A 19,641-nucleotide genomic window follows, 5' to 3' on the forward strand; every position below is an offset into this window, starting at 1 on the left:
TCTCCAGAAACAAATCAGCTGCACCACATGCAAACAAATAAAAGGCCAGGCCTACGCAAGGTCATGGGGCGATGGGTGCAGCTGCATTCTTAGGACAGCTCCGTTTGGAACTCCATCTATTCCACAAGCCCAACACACGTCTGCCATGTTAGAGAACCTCCTGAGAAAAAACTACCGGTCTTAAATAAGCACATGAAAAGATCATTAGTCATCAGAGAAATGCAAATCAAAACCACAATGATGCCACTAGCATGTCTATAATAATCATAAAAAATAAGTGTGGGTGAGGTTGTGGGGAAATTGGAACCTTTGTGTACTACTAGTAGGAATGAAAAAAGGTGTGGCAGATGTGGAAAACGGTATGGCAGCTCCTTAAAAGTTGAGCATAACAGTTATCATATGACTCAGCAACTCCTTCCCCAGGCATACACTGGAAGGAACTGAAAACCCAAAAACCTGTCCATGAATATTCATAGCAGTGTTACTCATCATCGCCCCAAAGTGGAAACAACTCAAATGTCCATCAACTGATGAATGAATAAACAAAATGTGGTGTGTCCATGCAATGGAATACTACTTGGCAAATAAAAAGGAATGAAGTACTTACAAGCTACAACATGGATGAACTTGGAAAACGCTGCACTCAATGAAAGACACCAGGTGTAAAAAGGCCACACATTATATGATTCCATGTACATGAAATGTGCAGAATGGGCAAATCTATAGCGACAGAAAGCAGACAAGTGGTGGCCTAGAGATGTGGGGAGAAGGGGGAATTGTGAGTGGCTGTTAACAGGTCCGGGGTTTCATTCTGAGGTAATGGAATGGCTCTGAAATTGCATAATAGTAATGGATGCACAATCCTGTGAATATACTAAAAGAGTCCTTCACTGTATACTTTGAAAAGATTAAGTTCATGTTACGTGAAATTTTATATTATGTGAACTATATCTCAATTTGTAAAAAACCCCGGTGGCGTGGTCTTGTCTTATTTTTTGTATTCTTACCTTACTTGGCTTAAATTTAAAGGCATTGTTTTAAAGTTAAAAAGCACAGTTAATTCTAAGCGTGCCTCGTCTCCCTGCACTGTCTACCACCTAGCTTTCTGCTCACTGGTAAATCCCCCTGGACATACATGGTCAGGTCAAAACCAAAGATGGAAAATATGCTAACTCTGGATCATATTTATATCTATTTCAAATATAATCATTGTCTGGGCGAGGCTTGTATTTATCACATAGGCAATTATACTTCACGATAAAAGGTTTTCAAAAAGTTTTCAGCAATTCTAGTCTGCAAAGAAATCTACAATTAAATACTTTCCTGAGTAGGTCAGAGCAACGTGCCACTCCACTGGGGTGACGATGGTGCCCCCACTTTCCTTCTCACTGCCTTCCACAGCCTCTTTCTAAGAACTTGCTAAATCCTCGCCCCAGACACATTCTTAAACGGGCTGCTGGGCACACCCACGCAGGCACCGTCTCTCATGCAGCCTTCTGTGTATGGTGGTATATACAACAGTGTACGAAATGCTTATGAAATTAAATCATTCTGGCTTCCGAAAGTAGAATCATGGGATGGGCCAACCGTCTCTGAAGAACAGGACAGAGCTTTGTGAATCCAGTATCACTGGTCAGACACCAAGACCCTCTATGTTCACAGGAGGCTCCTGAGAGCTTAGCTAGATTACTGATCAATTAGCAGTAAATGAATATAAAGCTTGTGACCTACCTTTTGCTGGCACTGGTCAGCATCACTATGAAGGTTCTTTGAAAACGGAATAAAGAAAGGAACAAACATTTCTCCTCAATTACTATTACGTGCTTTCTTCCTATTTTTACAGAAAAACCGCCAAGTTGTAAGAATTAAACAGTGCATAAGAGTCACACATATATTCAGTATCAAAAAAACACACAACGTTCAGTGACTAGATGTTGGAATAGATCACAGCTTTTTTTGTAAAGCATTTTCTCTAACACTTGATTGACCTACATTCTCTAAACGGAGCAAGCAGGCAGAAATAACATATCTGACTCTCATTCTGATGTGTTAGTGGCGAAGGAAGACCATTCCTTTCCTTAAGCTGACTACAAATAATTATTCCATAATAAACACGCCCTCAAAATTGTCAGCAAGCTAGGAAAGACGCTAGGGATTTGTGTAAGATAAACAAAGGCACGGATTTTTCCTATATGTAGAAAAACAACTCGGGCTCGGACACTGAACTGTACCTTTTCTTTAGGGCACTTTTCAAATGATAATTTCTTCCACTGTCACCATTAAATCTTAATCCAGTCCAGCTCCTTGCATGGGTCATTGAGTCTATATGTACTGCTGTTATTTTAAAATGTTTCCCCTCGGTGGGGAGAGAGGGGAGGAAAGATGTTGAGAGCCAGATGGGCGTCTTCACAGTTCATTTATCAAACCTAATACGCTGGGCTCCACCCTCCTCTCACTCACTATTGCGGTTAAACTTCCATATAATTTGGTAATCATTTTCATTATCAGAGAGTGACCTTAAAGCAGCCTATCCTGGGATCCCCAGTCCTTGCAGCTGCTCTTTTGCTGCCTTTTCCTACAGTAGACCCTAAGAACCTCAGAGTTGATTAGCTGCAGACTGACCTTTGGGCTGCAGAGGTCAAGAAGGGGTCAGATCAGAGGGCTTGGCCAGTTCTTTAAAAGCTATAACAAGCTGTCCATCAGGCAGAGTGGACTGTATAAACAAAGCCAAATCTTCAGAAATTCTGTATCGCTTCTGTTAACACTTACCCTGCATTCACACAGCTTCTCCCGACGTCTTTTGGATCATTCAACTCCGGGGAAGTGAACAGACAGCCCTAATAAGCCTATTTGGAAAGGGTTGTTTATGGGATTACTGAGCTTGGGGAAGGAAACCCGTAGCCCTCAGATGTGCCTCTGGAATTGCAGGGCTGTGTGACGCTGTGACAAACTCGGTTACCCCAAGTCATGCAGGATTGACACTTGCCTCCAAAAGCTAAATTACAGGGAACATGTGCTTTTGGTTTAAGAGAATGTAGTGAGTCCCACACAACGGCTGGGCTCCCGGCCCCAGGGATACAAATATTTCACAACCGAGTTACAAGTTTCACTGAAAATTCTCTCTGATATCATTATCACAAATGAACCTGCTGAAGAGGGGGAGATGGGGACCTTTATTGCAGTGGACTTAAACTGAAGTCATTGCCAGCTGTGGAGTCTCTGCCGACCTACATTTCTTGAAGTTGTACTATTCATAACGCATCCTCGAACGGGCAATATAACGTAATTACAGTCATCTGTATTTAACTTTCAGAGGAAAAAAATTCCTATTATCTAATCTAACTGATCCCCTGATAGCTTTGAAGAAAGTAAAATACTGTAACCTATCGCTTGGCCTTCAGCGAGCACTAATTATGTTCTGTCAAAGCCCATTTTTCCTCGCGCAATCCCGATGTACACAATAGGCCAATCTCTAGAACACAAGCAGCTCAGTCGGCAACGCAGTGGATGTTTTATAACTTTCACCACCACACGCCTGATGGCTACAGGAGGCAATGCCCCAAGTCCAGACGGCCAGATGAAGCTTTGATGAGGAAAAGAAAGGTGTATGGTAATAGTCTGTTTATACGGATCATATGGACGAGTCTTTTAGACAGGTCGCCGGGATGGGAAACATCAAATGGGGGTGAAGAAGGGGTGGGAGGGGGAAGGATTATGGTTATTTAATACTCGGAGGACACTTTTCCTTCTGAGCTCTCAAGACACCACCCTCTTGAAATTTTCTTTCAGGTGTTTAGTTTTAAGGAGGCCTGCACAGTGTCAGCTGCTAAGCTCGCTCTTTCCTCCTCCCCTCCCACAAAGGACTTGCGAAGTTCTGTGTCAGATGCTAGACTATATCAACTTCAACACTGGCTCCAGCTCCTGATTAAACTGTTAGCAGTACGGGCCAGAAATGCTGCAACCAGACTCCTTTCCAACAGGCCATTTCGGCCACGTTGTCTGATGATTTGGTGTATTAGGAAATTATTGTTAACAAACCAAATGCACTCAACAGAAGACATCCATTCTCAACATTTGGTCTCTGAGTGGTGCTGTCTTTGGAGGGATGAGGACGGCGGGAGAAAGATTACAGGGGAATTCTTTCTTTCTTTCTCCCTTTCCTATTTAATAAGCATCAATAGGGGGAAAAAATATGAACACGGAGAGAGAAAAACCTCTTAGATGTCCCCACACTGATATTCCGTTATTTAATAAAATATGCACACTTTACTGAAATATATACTTAAACTGTAACACAAAGAAAATTCAAAAATTAATTATTGGAACTTAAATTGGAAATAATCTAATTGCTATAGTTAAAACTGTCACTTACTCTGGCCATACTACAAAAAAGGACAGAAAGGGAGAATACCACTGGGAATTTTAAAAATTACTGTTTCAATGCAAGTCGGAATTTAGAGATAATACACATATTTGAAAAAGGAGCTTTCCGATACCCAATCAGAACAGACAGCTCATATACTCTTTAGTGTCTCCTTTCTTGGAAAACGCTCATCTTCAGCCTTCTTCTGACAAATCTATTTTTATGATCATTGTTACTAGTAGAGCTATCAATTATTGTACATTCTGTTGCAAGATCTCATTTGGAGAACATTATGGCTGTCGATAAATGTTCTGGACTCCAAGGCACACAGAATTTTTATGCATCGAAGAAGACTCTGAGACCCAACACAGCCTGGTCTTTCCTGATTCCTCGCCCTCTTGCTTAGAGAGAGACGATAATTCAACAATTTTTACAAACTACACACCCAAAGGATAACCCTAACATGTGGGCCAACTAGTTCCAGCCTTCTACCCATCGATCGTTTTTCAGCTAAGAGCAGAACAACATGATATTTAGTATTCAGGCTTCAATTCCATAAAAAAACAAAACTGATGATTTTTGTACAAACTTTCTACCAGTCATAGCTTTCCAAAACCACAGGTAAATCCATGTGCAAAGAAATCATGTTGAAGCCAAAGGGATTCCTACTTGGTCGATTCTGAAAACGGGATTGATAAGTAGACGACTTTCAAGCAATGAGCCTCTCATCAAGTGACATAAAAGCACTACGAGGGTTTGTTTCCCAGACGTCTGCCTTCAGTAAATCGCAATGACAGTCTTTCAGACTGTTGATTAAAAGGGTTCTTCAGCACCAGGTACTTATAACCCTTATGCTCAAGATGTAAGCATTCATGCTAAATGTTATACTTGGGGATAGTGCGTATACACATACAGATGCCACTGCAATGAATGGAGGTACCATGTGCAGGAGCTAACTTTGGCTGAAAGCATCTGCAACTTGGTTATTTTTCACGGTCCCTCAAACAAGAAGGGTGAGACCAGCCGGCCGGACACTGCTCTTGCTTTTCAGGGACAACAAATCCCATTTCCTAGCAAAACTAACCTGGCACGCCATTCCTTCCTCAGGTTCTGGCGTGTGGTGAGAGAGGCAAGGATGGCAGTCAAGGTTTCATTCCTTTGTTCCACAGGGACCCCCTCTCTTCGAACTTCATGAAGCACAGCATTTGTCTGGAAGAAATGATCCAAAAGAGAGAGAGAGAGAGAGAAAGTGAAAAATTAATACTAAAAAAAGCCCATAAGCAAATAAGGACAGTAAATCAATGGCTTTTTTATTACAGTTCCCCTGCTAACAAATCAATACAGTAAATGATGGTCAAAAATGGCCGGCATATATTTTGTCTTTAATCAATGTACATGGCACAAAGGTAAACTCTAAAGCCCCATCGCCTTAAGAAACACATCAAGACCCTGTGCGTTCTCACTCTAATTTTCTCAGTGCACCAATGATTTTTTTCCTGGGAATTGCCTACCATGAGCTATTATTAGAAATGATTTTCACGTCCACGTCCCTGGGAGTTGTTTGTTGTGCCTTTTAAAAAAGAGCAGTCCCTGACTTTCGCTCTCTCCATTTCCTGCTGACCAGCTGAGGTTTTTCCGTACTGCCCCTCTTATTTGAATCATTAATTTCTATTTCCAGCCATGCCGGCAATTCTTTTTTTTTTTTTTGGTTCACTTATTTCCATTGCTTGTTGTCAATCAAAACCTTGCAAAGAAAGAAAGAATAAGAGCACAAAAATCACAACGTATTATAGCTCAGTGAATATCTTTCCAGCTTTGAAAATCCACTACATATTTCAAATAATATGTACAGTGATTCTTCTGCACAGAGACATAGGATTTGGGGAAGGATTGCTTAGTTTATGGTCATGAATATAAGGACCATATTTGATAGGTCCTTATTTGATAGGCTCACAGGTGATTGAGTGTAAAAACACTCAAGCATCTACTCAGCACTGGGAAACGTCAGATGCTTTTAGAAGCAGCCGAAGCCCCAGCACATCACGCCCTGCTCACTCTAACAAGTACATTAAAACTCAAATTTGAAACTGTCTTTTCAATTTTTCACCTCTGTATGCTCTTTCTATATGCATGTATTTTAAACAGGCACATTTATGGAACACAATTAAAACAAGTAAGAAAACAATGAAAAAGTGTTGTCTTGGTACTTGAAATTTGAGTGAGCAAATGCCGTTCAAGTTTTAATCACAGAACTTTTCGTCATATGTATTTATTTTCACATGACTGGAGTAGAAACCTTTAGAATTTATAAACGTTGGTTTTCATTTAAAATTAGTGTGGCTTTTTTGGAGATGTTATAACCAAAGCAAAAGCTAAAAGGAATGAAATTGTGACTTTCTCTGTTCCAGTCACTCAACATTCTTCCTTATCTACCTTTAAGAGCACGTTCATAATTTGGTTTGGATGTAACTTGAAATAACTACTTCCTTGCTATGGCATTTTACAGTGTATATTTAGTATCGTCATGACAACCTTGAGAAGGGGTGTGGTGACCATTTGTTGTTTGGTTGCCTTCCATCCATACCCAGTCCCCCTTTCCTGTAACAGCACCCAGATCTCCTCTCAGGGAGGAAGTCTTTTATTGTATGTAGCCTTAGAAGGACTGTCAACCAAAGTGTCCCACTCTCCCCCATCAAGGATGTGGGCCAGGCCAACCTCATTCTCTTTTCCAGGACTTCAGACACAGAAGCATGACAAAGAATGGGAAAATATCTGGAGGCAATTTATCAATTTCCTTAGTTCCTACCACCCATGGGCCTCCAAGTATTCCTGGTTTCCTGAACTTTCTGAGTCCAGATCATTTCCTTTTCTTTTGATACCTTGACTGATCCAATATACTTTCAATCAAGTCCCACTTTGTTCAACTTCACCAGAATCTGTTTCTGTTGCTTACAAATAAAAAACCCTACAAAGAGAGTAAGAGAGGATAGAAAGAAATTAAGACAAAGAGATTAAGACAAGAAACAGTATCTCCATTTTGAAGGATCCAAGATAACCGGAACAGCACTAACCAGGAAAAGAACCGCGATCTTTGCCTCCAAGGTCCAGAATTCATCTACTATACCAAGCGATAGACCCAGGCGGACCCTCAGTGAGCTTCAGGGCAACAATATTTCAGCCCTCCAGCACAGGGAGGAATGCTCAGGTTTTCTAGGCAATTCTACTAGACGAAGCCCAAGCTCCAAATGGCTAAAGTGGTGGTGGTGATGGGGAGGGAAGCAAATTCAAATACCCACTAGGGCCAGGAAGGTAACCTGAATGGGTTAAGCAGAAGTTATCTGAAGAGAGCACATGCTCTGCCTAAAAGGGCAGCCATTATTCGGCAACAGCCAGCTCTGCCATTCAGATAAACTGGCTCAGTGGTGCTGGATTCATGAATTTTCAAAATAAACATGAAATCTACTTTTTTAAAAAAAGATAAAAATGTGAAAATCCCTGATTTTTAAATGGTGGAAACTAATTTTTTCCAAAAAAATTTTTAAATATCCTGTGGGCCCAACAAGAAACACCCATGGCTGAACGGAACTCGGCAGCTGCCACTTTGTCATGTCTAAGTGTCAACGATGTCTAACGGCAGAGAGGTGCTGGCACTAAAGGGTATCCTCACAACGATGCTTGTAGTATTGTTCCTTGTCTGTGATACCCTACCTCATGTACTAGAAGTTGGAAGGGGCTTCAGAAAGTCATGTAGCTTATCACTGTGTCTGCAGGTGTGCATTCTTTTCCCCAGATGCAAAAATGCTTCCAACGGAAGGCAGAGTATACATCTAGATGGCTCCAAAGACATGATGAAAATAAAATGATTTCTCAATTTGACTGTATTTATAAACAGCTTTGTTAAAAAGTCAGTTATTTCTTCTTTGCCTTTCACATCATTTAAATTTTATCCAGAGGCCCTTATTCTCCAAGGATCCTGAATGCAGGGGAAGGAGGCAGCATGTAAGAAAGGGAGTTTCTTGAGAGCAGGAGACCTGGTCTGTTTAGTTCACCACTTTATCCTCACTGGCCTAATGACTTTTCATAAACATTTGTGAAATCACTAAATAAAGAAGGAACTTGAAAAACAAGTATTGCAAAAACAAAGAGCAATGGAAGACAGTCTCCTTTTAAGAAAGTACTGTTTATATACTGAGCTCCCTTCACTTCACAAAAGGATTCGCCTGGAGGTCAATTTAAATAACCAAGTCCCCTAGTTCAGAGCTTCTCAAACTTCAGTCATTCTAGCACATTCTTATAATCCTTGCCATATTCGTGTATAAGATACATAATATTTAAGATTTTTCCATAAATTGACCCATTTTTAAAAATATACAATAAATGTATTTCAAAAGGAAAAAGGAACACCAGTGGTACTTGTCCTAAATGAGAAAATAACCATAAAAACAGTACATGAAACACAAAGCTATAGGTTTTTTGGCAGTTGGGTGGGCCTTGCTGCTTGCTGAAGGCTCTGAGACTGAAGCCTGTTCCCTCCTTGTCAAAGAGGGCATTAAGGTATGTTTGAAACGTTACAGACATGTCGGCCTAAAGGAAGACCTCCCTGATATAATCTCACGGGCTGAAAAGGGGCTGAAGAGGGAACCTCTTTCTCACCCTGCTCAGGGTTCCCCGAGTGCCACCCAGTGTCTCCCTGGGGAACACCCGTGGTCCACAACCCCACTCTGCATGCACTGCAGGGGTGTCCAAACACTTCCCAGATAAACCTCTTTTCTCCCCAAAGGTATTTTCACACAGAACTCAACATACCAATAAAACTGGAGCAGTTCTCTTTGAAGCTGATATGGGGGACCTGGAGGCTCTCTTTGTCAGGAGGTAACTCTTCAAAACTCCAAGGAACTGCTGATACACAACCTGCCAACCTCAACCCAAGAGCATTTAAAGTGGCATTCGAGCGTTTTTGAAAGTTTATGCATTCTTGGTGGCAATGCAAAATATTGCCATTCTGGTAAACAGTTTACCAGTTTCTTATAAAATCACACACACACACACACACACACACACACACACGCACACTTAAAATGTGACCTGACCCAGAAATTCCACATCTAGGAATTTATCTAAAGAAATAAAAACTTAGGTTCACACAAAAACATGTACGCAAAGGTTTATAACAGCTTCGCTCATAATTGCCCCAAACTGGAAACAACCGAAACGCCCTCCAAAGGGTAAATGGATAAACACACTGCTACAAACGTATGATGGAATAGTGCCCGGCAATAAAAAGGGATGAGTGTGGCTGACAAATGCAACGACGTGGAAGGATCGCAAACGCATTACGCTGAGTGAAAGGGGCCAGTCTCAAAAGATTAAACACTGAATGATCCCATTTATGTGCCATTCTGGGAAAGGCAAATCATAGGGACGGAGAACAAACCAGCGGTTGCCAGAGATGAGGCAGGAAGAGCATTTATTACAAAGAGGCAGCACGAGGGAACTTCTGGAATGACGGAACTATTCCATTTCCTGATTATGGTGGTGGTTACATAAGTTATAGACAGATACGTTAAAACTTCTCAAACTGTATATCCAAAAAAAGTCTACTTGATCGCACAAACATTTTATAAAATTTAATTTTTAAAATTCATTTTCATCACACTTTTAAGGCACGAAAAAATGTAAAGAACATGTTTACATATAAATACATCTAATGAATAAGTAGTTAGTAAAAATACACAGAAATATATCTGGATGACAAAACAAATTCTGTTACAAAAAGAAATATTTTTAAGGTATTGGGAAAAAAATGGGTGAACTTAGAGCATTCAAACCTTGAAATATAATATTTCATCAAATTTAGAGTGAAAAGAAGTCACTGCACAAAAGGAAATTTCAGTGTCAAAGAGAATCCTTTTTATAAGCATTAAGGTGAAATTTCTCTCCTTATAACAGTGTTGGTTCCTCAAAGGTTGACTTTACAAAGGAAATGTTAACAGCCCATTTTCCCATCAGTGGTAACGCAGAACTGTCTTCAAACAAGTACCAATTTTTAAACAAACAGTCTCCTATTACCAGAAACACATTCTTCCTCTTCCCCCTCAAATTATACGAAAAGTACGCCATAGGTTTAGGAATCACGCACTGGAGGTTGAATTTCATCGCATTAGTAATTCTTTTTCCACAGAAATCTATGGAACTGCTGGCCAGTCAGGCAAAGACCAAGAATATTCTAAGGAGTGCTAGCTGTTCGAATCCCAGCTGTCACCTCTTAGGTGTGAGTCTTTTCTACAACTGCAACATGGGGAGGACAGCAGACCCTCCCAGGAGTTCCTGTGGGATATTTACCCAATACATGTGCCACTATGGTGATTATTGTTTAGTTTTACCTTAAACTTACTAATCGCCCTTGGGCTAGGTTGTGATATTTTAACAAAAGGATTCCTGAAACTGTCTATTACTTTAAATGAAAAACTTCAAAAGGAAATCAGGCAGTCACTGACCAACCACAACCAGAAAGAGCCTCCACCAAGAGCCAGAGGCAAATGCCAGGTAGTGAGTGGGTCATCTGCATTCTTTGAGAGTGGGTTTTCTTTTTAGAGTCAGTCCCGGTTTTCCTTGATGTTTCTCTGTGAGTAGACATCTCTCTCAGGCCACCTCCCCACACCTGTCCTGTCCTTAGACTCCTGTGAGGGCTCCTCATTCTAGGACCCTCACCTGCTGTCAGCCCCGAGCTATGCCCTTGGTTCCCCTCATCCCTCTTTCTTGCTCTCTCTCTGTGCGTGATTTCCTCCTCCAGTGGCTTGCAGGGTCTGCTGTAGACTAATGGCATCTACATTTCTACCTTCAAAGAGAACTCTCCACTGAGCTGTAGCCCCACCAGCCAACGACTGGCCATCTCTCCTTGGACACACACCTCAAACATGGTGTCTCCACCTCAACTTGCCCACATTTGAACTGACAACTTTTGCTCCCCAATCTCTTTCCTCTTCGTCAACCCGCGCCATCTCCCATAGTTCCCCAGAGTGGCCAATGGCATTGCTCTCAATGCAGTCATCCAACCCGGACTGGACACCTAGGACTCATCCTTCTCTCCTCCCTCCCCTTCTGGCACTCTCGATACCTAAACATTGAATCCCGCCATTCGTCTCTGGTCAGCAGGACGCAAACTTACCTCTTCTTCACTGCCATAGGTTTCACTCAGGCCCTTCTCTCATCTGCACTATGGAATCTCATCCAAACTAGTCTCTCTGGGTCAATCTCATCCTTAACGTGAATTTTTCTCATCCTTTATGTGAATAATCTTTTAAAAGTGCAAGTCTGGACATGTTAATTCCATTCAAATTCAAATGTAGCATTAGCTTCAGCAGGGGTTTTAAGCTGTCTTCAGGAAGACCTGTGTTTCCAGGAAGTATCTCAGGGTCAAAAGAGACAAGCAGCAGCGGTCTTGAAACTCTACCTAAACCGGAGCAGCTTTGCTCACATACGCTTCAGTTACTGGCATTGGAAGGATCCAAAAAAATGCAGTAATTTTGTTAAAAGCCCAAATTCCTTAACATGGACAAAAAAAACAAAACCCTTCTTAATATAGATCCTGCTTACTTCTCAAATGTTATCTCCTGCCATCTTCTGTTCCATATAAAACTAACTGCAGGTTCCTGAAAATACATGGCTGTTCTATATTACGTATGCATTTGTACCTAGCTGTGTAACGTACCAGTAACTACTAATTCTTCAAGAAACATCTCAGGTAACACCTCCTCTGTGGAGTCTTCCATGAAGCACATCCTTCCACCAAATTAAGTAGAGCTGACCATCCCTTCTTATGTGGCAGCTCCGAGCATCTCACAAACCATGTCATGTTCCACTGCACTTATTTATTCCTTAGGTGTTTCCTCCTCCAGACTGTGAGGTCTATTAGAACAGATAGGGCCCGTACGCATTTCTTCTTACTATCCTCCATGGTGCCTCATATGGCACCACGTCACCAAGGTAGATCCTGACAGATGCTTGTTGAATAAATGACGCCAAGTGACATGCCAGAGCATGGCTGGGGAGGAAGATGAGCCATCGAGCCAGAGGGTACTAGTCAAGATCCCTAACAGTATGTGAAACAAGCGTTGGTTTTGAGGCAACGATTCCTAAGGGTGATTCTAGGAAAAAAGTTGTAAAAACTATTTTTAAGCAATAGCATCAAGGAAAATATATGCAATCCCCCCGATGACTACTTAGAAGAGCAATACTCATTTGGATGGATGTCTAAAAATATGTGCTTTTACTACAGTAGGATCACACTTAATCTATGTAGACCCTCCTAATAAGCCAAAGAAAGAAGTCTCTCTATCTTTCCCTCTCTCTCTTTCCCTCTCTCTCCCTCTCTCTCCATTTCAGTAGAGAACACTACACTGGATGGGCGATGGCAACCCACAGCCTTCTAAGGACCTCCAAGAATTCCCTATTGTTTTTAAGTTTCTCCTGGCTCAAAACTTGACATCTAAAACCAAAGTAAAATAATCACAACCAGAAGGGTGTGTGGGGGAGTGACCACAGATTGAGAATGAGAAAAGAAAAATCCAAACTCTAAGGCTCTAGGAAGCCTTGGATTTTTAAGTTTAACTTTCACATTTTTCTTGGAAAATTCTGAATTTATTCATTTAAAACTGAGCAATTCACCTAATTCTTGTTGTATATATTTTTACACTCAGTAACTCTCTGTATGTCTTAACTGTAGGGTATCCTACGAAAGCACGTAAGGACACACATGGCAATATGCAGAATTTGTACCACGTAAGGTTTTGAGACACTCAGATTTTGAAACGAGAGTATAGCATTTATTCCTTACTAATAATTCTATGTACATCTTTACTTCTTGTGTTCCTTTCTGATATGGGGTAACAGCTTCTGATAGGCCTTTAACTACAAACTCAGATTTAAGCCCTCCTTTTTACAAATCAGTGAACTCTAAGAAAATGGATGAAAACAGGAGGCATTCCACAAATATGGCTGGCAACCCCTCTGCTTAGTTCATTTTTCTAAAAAAAAGCACAATAATCAGCTGCTGGTTGTCCAATTTCAAAAGGCACATAACCCCAGGATGCCAGCATTTCATGGCCTCCCCTCCTTCCCATCTCCACACCCTCACCATCACCACCAAAAAACGACTGCTGTCATTATGGGTGAAATGCCGATCATTTTATATATGCATCTGCCTCATGACGGTGTTACATTTCCCCCAAGCGCACACAAATTACAAAGATATGCGAGGACTGATAATGAGGGCTAAAGGTTCAACTTGTGAAGAAACTTGGTTTAAGATGTTATCAGCTGGGAAAGCTATTTCCTCACATCAACATTGCCACGGGCTGTCAAAAACCCAACCAGGGCTCCCCTCTTCAAAAGTCCAGAAGCACTTTTTCCCCCCCTTTCTTTCCGTTTTTTTTTTTTTTTTTAAGAAGAAGAAGAAGAAGAAAGGCACAGAACCCACTGAGATAGCCTTAGTCCCATCAAAGAAAGGTCGATCTCAGGTCTCCCTTCATTTACTGATTGTCAGTTTAAGATGGCTCTTTTGTGAGGCCTCTGGAGCTCAATGCTGAGTGATGCCTTCACATTTTCTAAGCGGGACTGGGCACCAGCAAAGATTTCCAGCATGCTTGGATCCACAGCCCAGCAGAACAAATAAACATTCCTCTCAGCCTTTTTGCCTACTTTATCTCCCTCTCCGGGAGCAGGAGGTTTTGGGGGTGCTAATGTTTACACAATGTTAAAACTTTCTTTCCCCTGTTTCCTGAATTTGAGAAGACACATCCTGGATGACCTCCGCTAAGAGATAACACCAAGTCACCACTGGGTGCCACGTCTACTGGACCACTAAGGCTGCTGTCTTCATCCTTTCCCTCCCCTCCCCCACCCTTCCCAGTCTCCTTACCCGGGAAAGCACGAGATAAGCTAGACTGTCATGAAAGGAAGGCACAAAGGCAGTCGTCTCCAAGAGACTGCCAACAAAGCAGCCTTTTATTGTGACCTAAAGACCCACTTTATTTCAATGAACATCTCAGCGACTTTTACCAAATGACATATCTCTGCATTTTTCCATCGGGCACTATTGAGCTACGGGAGCTGAGAATAATCGAGAATGTCTGGAGAAAGAATTCAGGGAAAACGCTTCTTTGATCAGTTTCCTCATCTGCACAGGGGTAGAGGTGCCATAATCTACAGCCCGTGTGATGGGTGCATGAGCTAATCCACGTAAAGCGCTTTGCATGATGCTTGGCACGTACAATATGCTCAATAAATGCTACAAATTGTTATTACTATTATTATCAGCAGCAGTATTAGGGGTAAAAGACTGGGGGGAGACATCACAGAAGGTGTGGACACTGACTCTTTTTTATGCTAAAATACCACAGCCATGAATTTGAATAATTTTTTTCCCAAAGCACTTGCACAGCACCTTCTACCAGGACAGAAATCGCCATTCCTCGTGTTTCACTAAAAGCTACGGAGCCAAAGCAACCTGCCTGGGATTGTGTGAACTCGCAGCACAGCCCCCTGGGTGACTGCTGGGACGACCAGGCTGGGGAGGGAGAGATGGCCTGCTCCCTGTGCTTAAGCTGGGGTGCCTAACCTGGGGTACCAGGCAGGAAATAGACCGAGGAAAGGAGGAAGAAAAGGAGGGAGGGAGGGAGGGAGGGAAGGAGAGACAGGGGAGGAGGAAGTGAAGGGGGAAGGGAAGGGAAGGGAAGGGAAGGGAAGGGAAGGGAAGGGAAGGAAAGGAAGAAGGGAGGAAAGGAAGGAAGGAAGAAAGAAAGAAAGAAAGAAAGAAAGAAAGAAAGAAAGAAAGAAAGAAAGAAAGAGAGAGAAAGAGAGAGAGAGAGAGAGAGAGAGAGAGAGAGAGGAAGAGAGAAAAAAAGGTGAAGAGGGAAAAAGTGGTGTTTATAGAAGCCAGCTGCTTGGGCCTTGGCGCCAGCAGCCCCTCATCCAGCTATTTCCCGCTTGCAACCCCCCTGCCCCCCCTGCCCCCACTGGCACAGGTACAACTAAATGTTGACTTCAATGCTTCAGAAAGCACTCGACTGATTTTGTACATGATTAATTGCCAAAGACATGGCTGGCCATATGGAACAGAGAAAGCATCAAGTAATTCATACTTCTGTGTGCGATCGCTTGGCCCCTGTTGTTTTAATGTACAGGAAAGAGCTAGTATAGCACAGCCCTGGTGTCTTGCCCCTGACAGCCCATTAAGAAATCTCAAAGCACCTAGTCCAAGTTATGCTGCTGGCTTTTCAATAGCAGCCTAATAAAACAGAAGCAAAGCTTTCCAACTAGTCTTAAATCTTTCACATACAGTACATTAACTACCGAGGCTAAAACAACGGGCTTCTTATGATAGGAAATGGGATTTGATTTCTAGTCTCTGCATACTTACTGAAAGCCTTTTTTTGACCTTTGTGGAGTTTACAAAATCATTGTTCTTTTTTCCCTTCTGTTTTCCAAGTAGCCTAATAGATGTATTTGTTTTGGAGGAGTCTCCTCTTGGTCACTATTACACGCAGTCCATATAATAAAGCTGATTCACAGAGAGGTGAAAGAAACAGCATAATTATTCTTACCAAGAAAGTCCAGGACTCATTCTAACTCCTGAAGCATCAGGTTTCTTTAAAAACAAGAAATAAACAAAATCTATACACTAGGGGGGAAAGCCTCGCAAACACACTCTTATGACCCTCAGTTCCCTTTCCCCTCGCTCTGTGAAATGCATCCATTCGACGTGGGAAATAACATCGATTTATTTTCCAGTGGTTCTACTGGTGGCTCTGGGTGACACTCCACTCCGGGCAAGAGAAGAAGGTGCCACCTCAGGGGCAACTCTATCCCAACTTGCAGTCGACTCGCTTTATCCATTACGAAAATCTTTGCCGACTTATTTTCAGTCTGAGGGGAACATATACACATTTCCACAATGTTTTTCTTTCAAGGATTTTCAAATGACAGCACTAAAAATTGTAATACCATCAGTAGTTTCCCTTGTCAGGTCTGACATGTCAGTGGGATGACTTTGCTGGCACTTTCCACTAGAAAATATTTACACAATGTTTTTCTGTCTGAGGATTTTCAGGTGTTGAAATTATCCTCACACCAGAAGACACTGTATATGGGAAATTCCACTTCACTGCCTAGTCATTAGCAGGATGGTAATTGCCTCTGCTGCTGAAATGAGCTAACTGCCCATTTAGAGCTCTCAGCCAATGGGAAAGCCCCTGCCTCCCTGCTCCCACTCCTTCCTCGGAATATGCTAGTGCTTTTCAGGATGAGCAACTCAACTAATGAACTATATCATGAAACGGAGAGCATGAGCAAGAGTTTTAGAAGAAAAAAGAAACAAAAGCTTTGAAACTGACTCAATAATAGACACAACACAAGATTTCTACCAAGATGAGGGAGCGTTTTCACCGACCGTTACCTTATAGATACATATTTTGTTCTATTACAATCTGCACTATCAGGGGTGACTCTGATGGAATTCCCATTTTGTACATGGGAAGACGGAGAGTGGGAAGGTGAAATGCCCATGAATAATACACATCGTGACAGAAGCACTGGCATGAGAATTGTTCACATCTCTAGCTGACTGTTCACCGCAATGGAAGCTCTAAGAGATTAGACATAAAAGTAATATACATATACTTTTATATTATGTACATTACATAACTAAAAAGTGATACACACGAAAGTATCTTTCTAAAGTCTCATCCATGGAAAGAAACCTACCATGGCTGCAAAACCTTCAATAAAGAAAATAAAAAAGTTGAAAGTACACACATGGTACAGACCAATACTACCCGGACTTAGAACTGAGTGTGGACATATGTGCCCATTTCACAGAGTGAATACTAGAATGTCAGCCAACTTCTCTCCAATGCTTCAGCAGTACCTGGCCTTATCTCTGTCTTTTCATCAAAAACGATTCACCCCACAAATAAAAGCAAGAACTGTCCCAACCCCACGATGTGCACACACCCTCAGGTCCCAGCCGCTGCCCCTAAGACGCTCCCTGCACTAGTGTATTTGCTGGCCTGTTAATTGAAGGGGAAGAATGGCTAGCTACGCAAAGCACTGACTATCTAAGCCACTGATGCTGTTTGGCCTAAAACGTGGCTCAGCACCTTCTGATCCCTGGGCAAGTGAGAAGTGACCCAGGAGCGTCATCAGATCAGCTCTCTCCTCCCCCCCACATCAGGAACACAAAGGTTGAAGTGGCCTGTCATGCACACCGGATTATATGAACTGTAAGACACTGGGGGAGAAGGGAAGGCGGGGAGGCCTTTGAAAGGGAACGGGGGAAAAAGAAATCACACTTGCAAGAGGAGCCAGCTGACAGCTCAGTCCCTAACAAGTGAGACAAGTGAATATGTTTGGAAACGCTGTGAATGCAGGAAGAGTACAGGCCTTTTGTCTGCAGCCCTACAGTGTGTCTTTAACCCAACTGCTGCCTGCATCGCTGAACATATGTTTTCTACACGACAACTGAAGCAGAAAAGGCTCTTTGTTGTAATTCTCTCCTTTGTATATATCTGCTCCCCAACCCCCCTCCTGCCCAGCCCCTCTTTCAGTAACATCCAAACCACAGGCCTAGTGGACATTTTAACTGCTTGGGAGGGTGACGCCAGAATGCCTGCCAAGACCCTTCTACTGATGCCATGCCCAGAGAAGTGCTCCCCCAGGAGGCAGTAACAGCAAGAGGGACGTTTGGTTAATGCCTACTATGCGCCAGGTATTGCAACCAGCATTTTACCAACCTTATCTCACTGAACCCAGCAATAACCGTATATGAGGCACCTCTATTGTAAAGATGAGGAAACTGAGGCACAGAGAGAGTAACTCCCCAAAGCCACAAGGGAAGAGTTCAGTTTTAGACATGAGGAGCTGGGAATGCTTGGGGGACACTCAGCAGACTTGGGTACAAAGTATGAGAGAAGTGTATATGTAGGACTGAAAGATTCGGGAAAGTTATATATGCACCAACATACCATTCTGCACTTTAAATGTCACTGTGTCTGACAGGGGTCTAGACTGCACAGAACACAAATTTAAGCAAAGTGGATGCAGGACGATTCTCAAGTCATGGCTGCTGTGAAGAGAAGAGGATGGATGGTGAGTCAGGAGGTGGCTCTTGTCCATGTGGGGTTTAGCAGGGGGAGGACGCACACAGGCTCTGGAATCTGACCACCTTAGTGTTGAGTCAGCCACAGTCAAGTTACTTCCCCTCTCGGTACCACAGTTTCCTCACCTACCAAGTGATGATATTTGCACCACCTACTGCAGAGGGTGGACAGGATTCAATTTTTTACACAAAGGGGCCTTAGAATGGAATGACACCTGGCACATGAGAAGCGGCCAATCAGCGTGAGCCACGTTACAATACTGGTCACTTAGAGCCACAGTAAAGCTACCAAAATTGATGGTTTTCATACCACCTAAGCCCCTGTTCAGTGCTAAGCATCTATACCAGACAAGCCAAGACCTTTAAGCTGGATGCTTTCTGGATGGTGACGGTGATGGTGACAGTGATGGTGGGTGATGGGGAGGTGATGGTGATGGTGACAGTGAGGTGATGGTGAGGTGACGGTGACGGTGGTGATGATGATATAGCAGCTAACATTACTGAGCGCTTACTACAGACCATGTGCTACTCACATGCACTGTATCACTGACTCCTAAAAATATGTCTCCAGGACAAAGGAATTATCATCTTCATTTTGCAGATGAAAAACTGGAGATGTAGAAAGGTTAAGAGATTTTGCCAAATTTACTCTGTGAATGAACAGGGCCAAACCTAACCGAGGCATCAGACACCGGTGACCGAAGCTGCCACATGTGTAACCTGATGTACACTTTACAAAGTGCTTTCGGGAACAATGTCTTATTTAATCCTCATACAAACTATGTGAGTTAGGGAAAGCAGGGCTTACCGACCACATCATAATAGAGAAGGAATCCAAGGCTCCGCTCAAGTCCATTCAGCAGCGAAAGGAGTACAGGAGTCCAGTCCAGCACGTTCAAACTGAACACACGGAACAGCCTGGGCTAGAGGCAAAGTCTCATGTAATAAATCAATTGATCTGAGTCTCTGCTGTGTGGGGGACGTCCATAAGGTGACAGTGCCTGGCCACTGGGAGGCTATGATCTAGGCAGGAAAATAAAATATATGCACAGGGTGAAGGGTGACCCAGGGGGCTATGGAGAATGACTGCTGAATTCAACAAAGCTCATCGAATTGATTTTGG

General features: G+C 42.6%; 1 protein-coding gene across 4 annotated transcripts in view; it reads right to left on the minus strand.

Annotated features, from left to right (window-relative positions):
* Nucleotides 1-19,641, minus strand: part of FTO (FTO alpha-ketoglutarate dependent dioxygenase) — a 338,798-nt gene that overhangs the window by 149,024 nt on the left and 170,133 nt on the right. For all 4 annotated transcript variants that reach the window (XM_019732370.2, XM_074314872.1, XM_074314874.1 and 1 more), the window contains one exon: nucleotides 5,448-5,572. In XM_019732370.2, coding sequence (XP_019587929.2) covers nucleotides 5,448-5,572 — 125 coding nt within the window. Of the gene's footprint in view, nucleotides 1-5,447; nucleotides 5,573-19,641 lie in introns of those variants that run through there.

This window comes from Rhinolophus sinicus, linkage group LG11 (genome assembly GCF_036562045.2).
Source record: "Rhinolophus sinicus isolate RSC01 linkage group LG11, ASM3656204v1, whole genome shotgun sequence".
Lineage (NCBI taxonomy): Eukaryota > Metazoa > Chordata > Mammalia > Chiroptera > Rhinolophidae > Rhinolophus > Rhinolophus sinicus.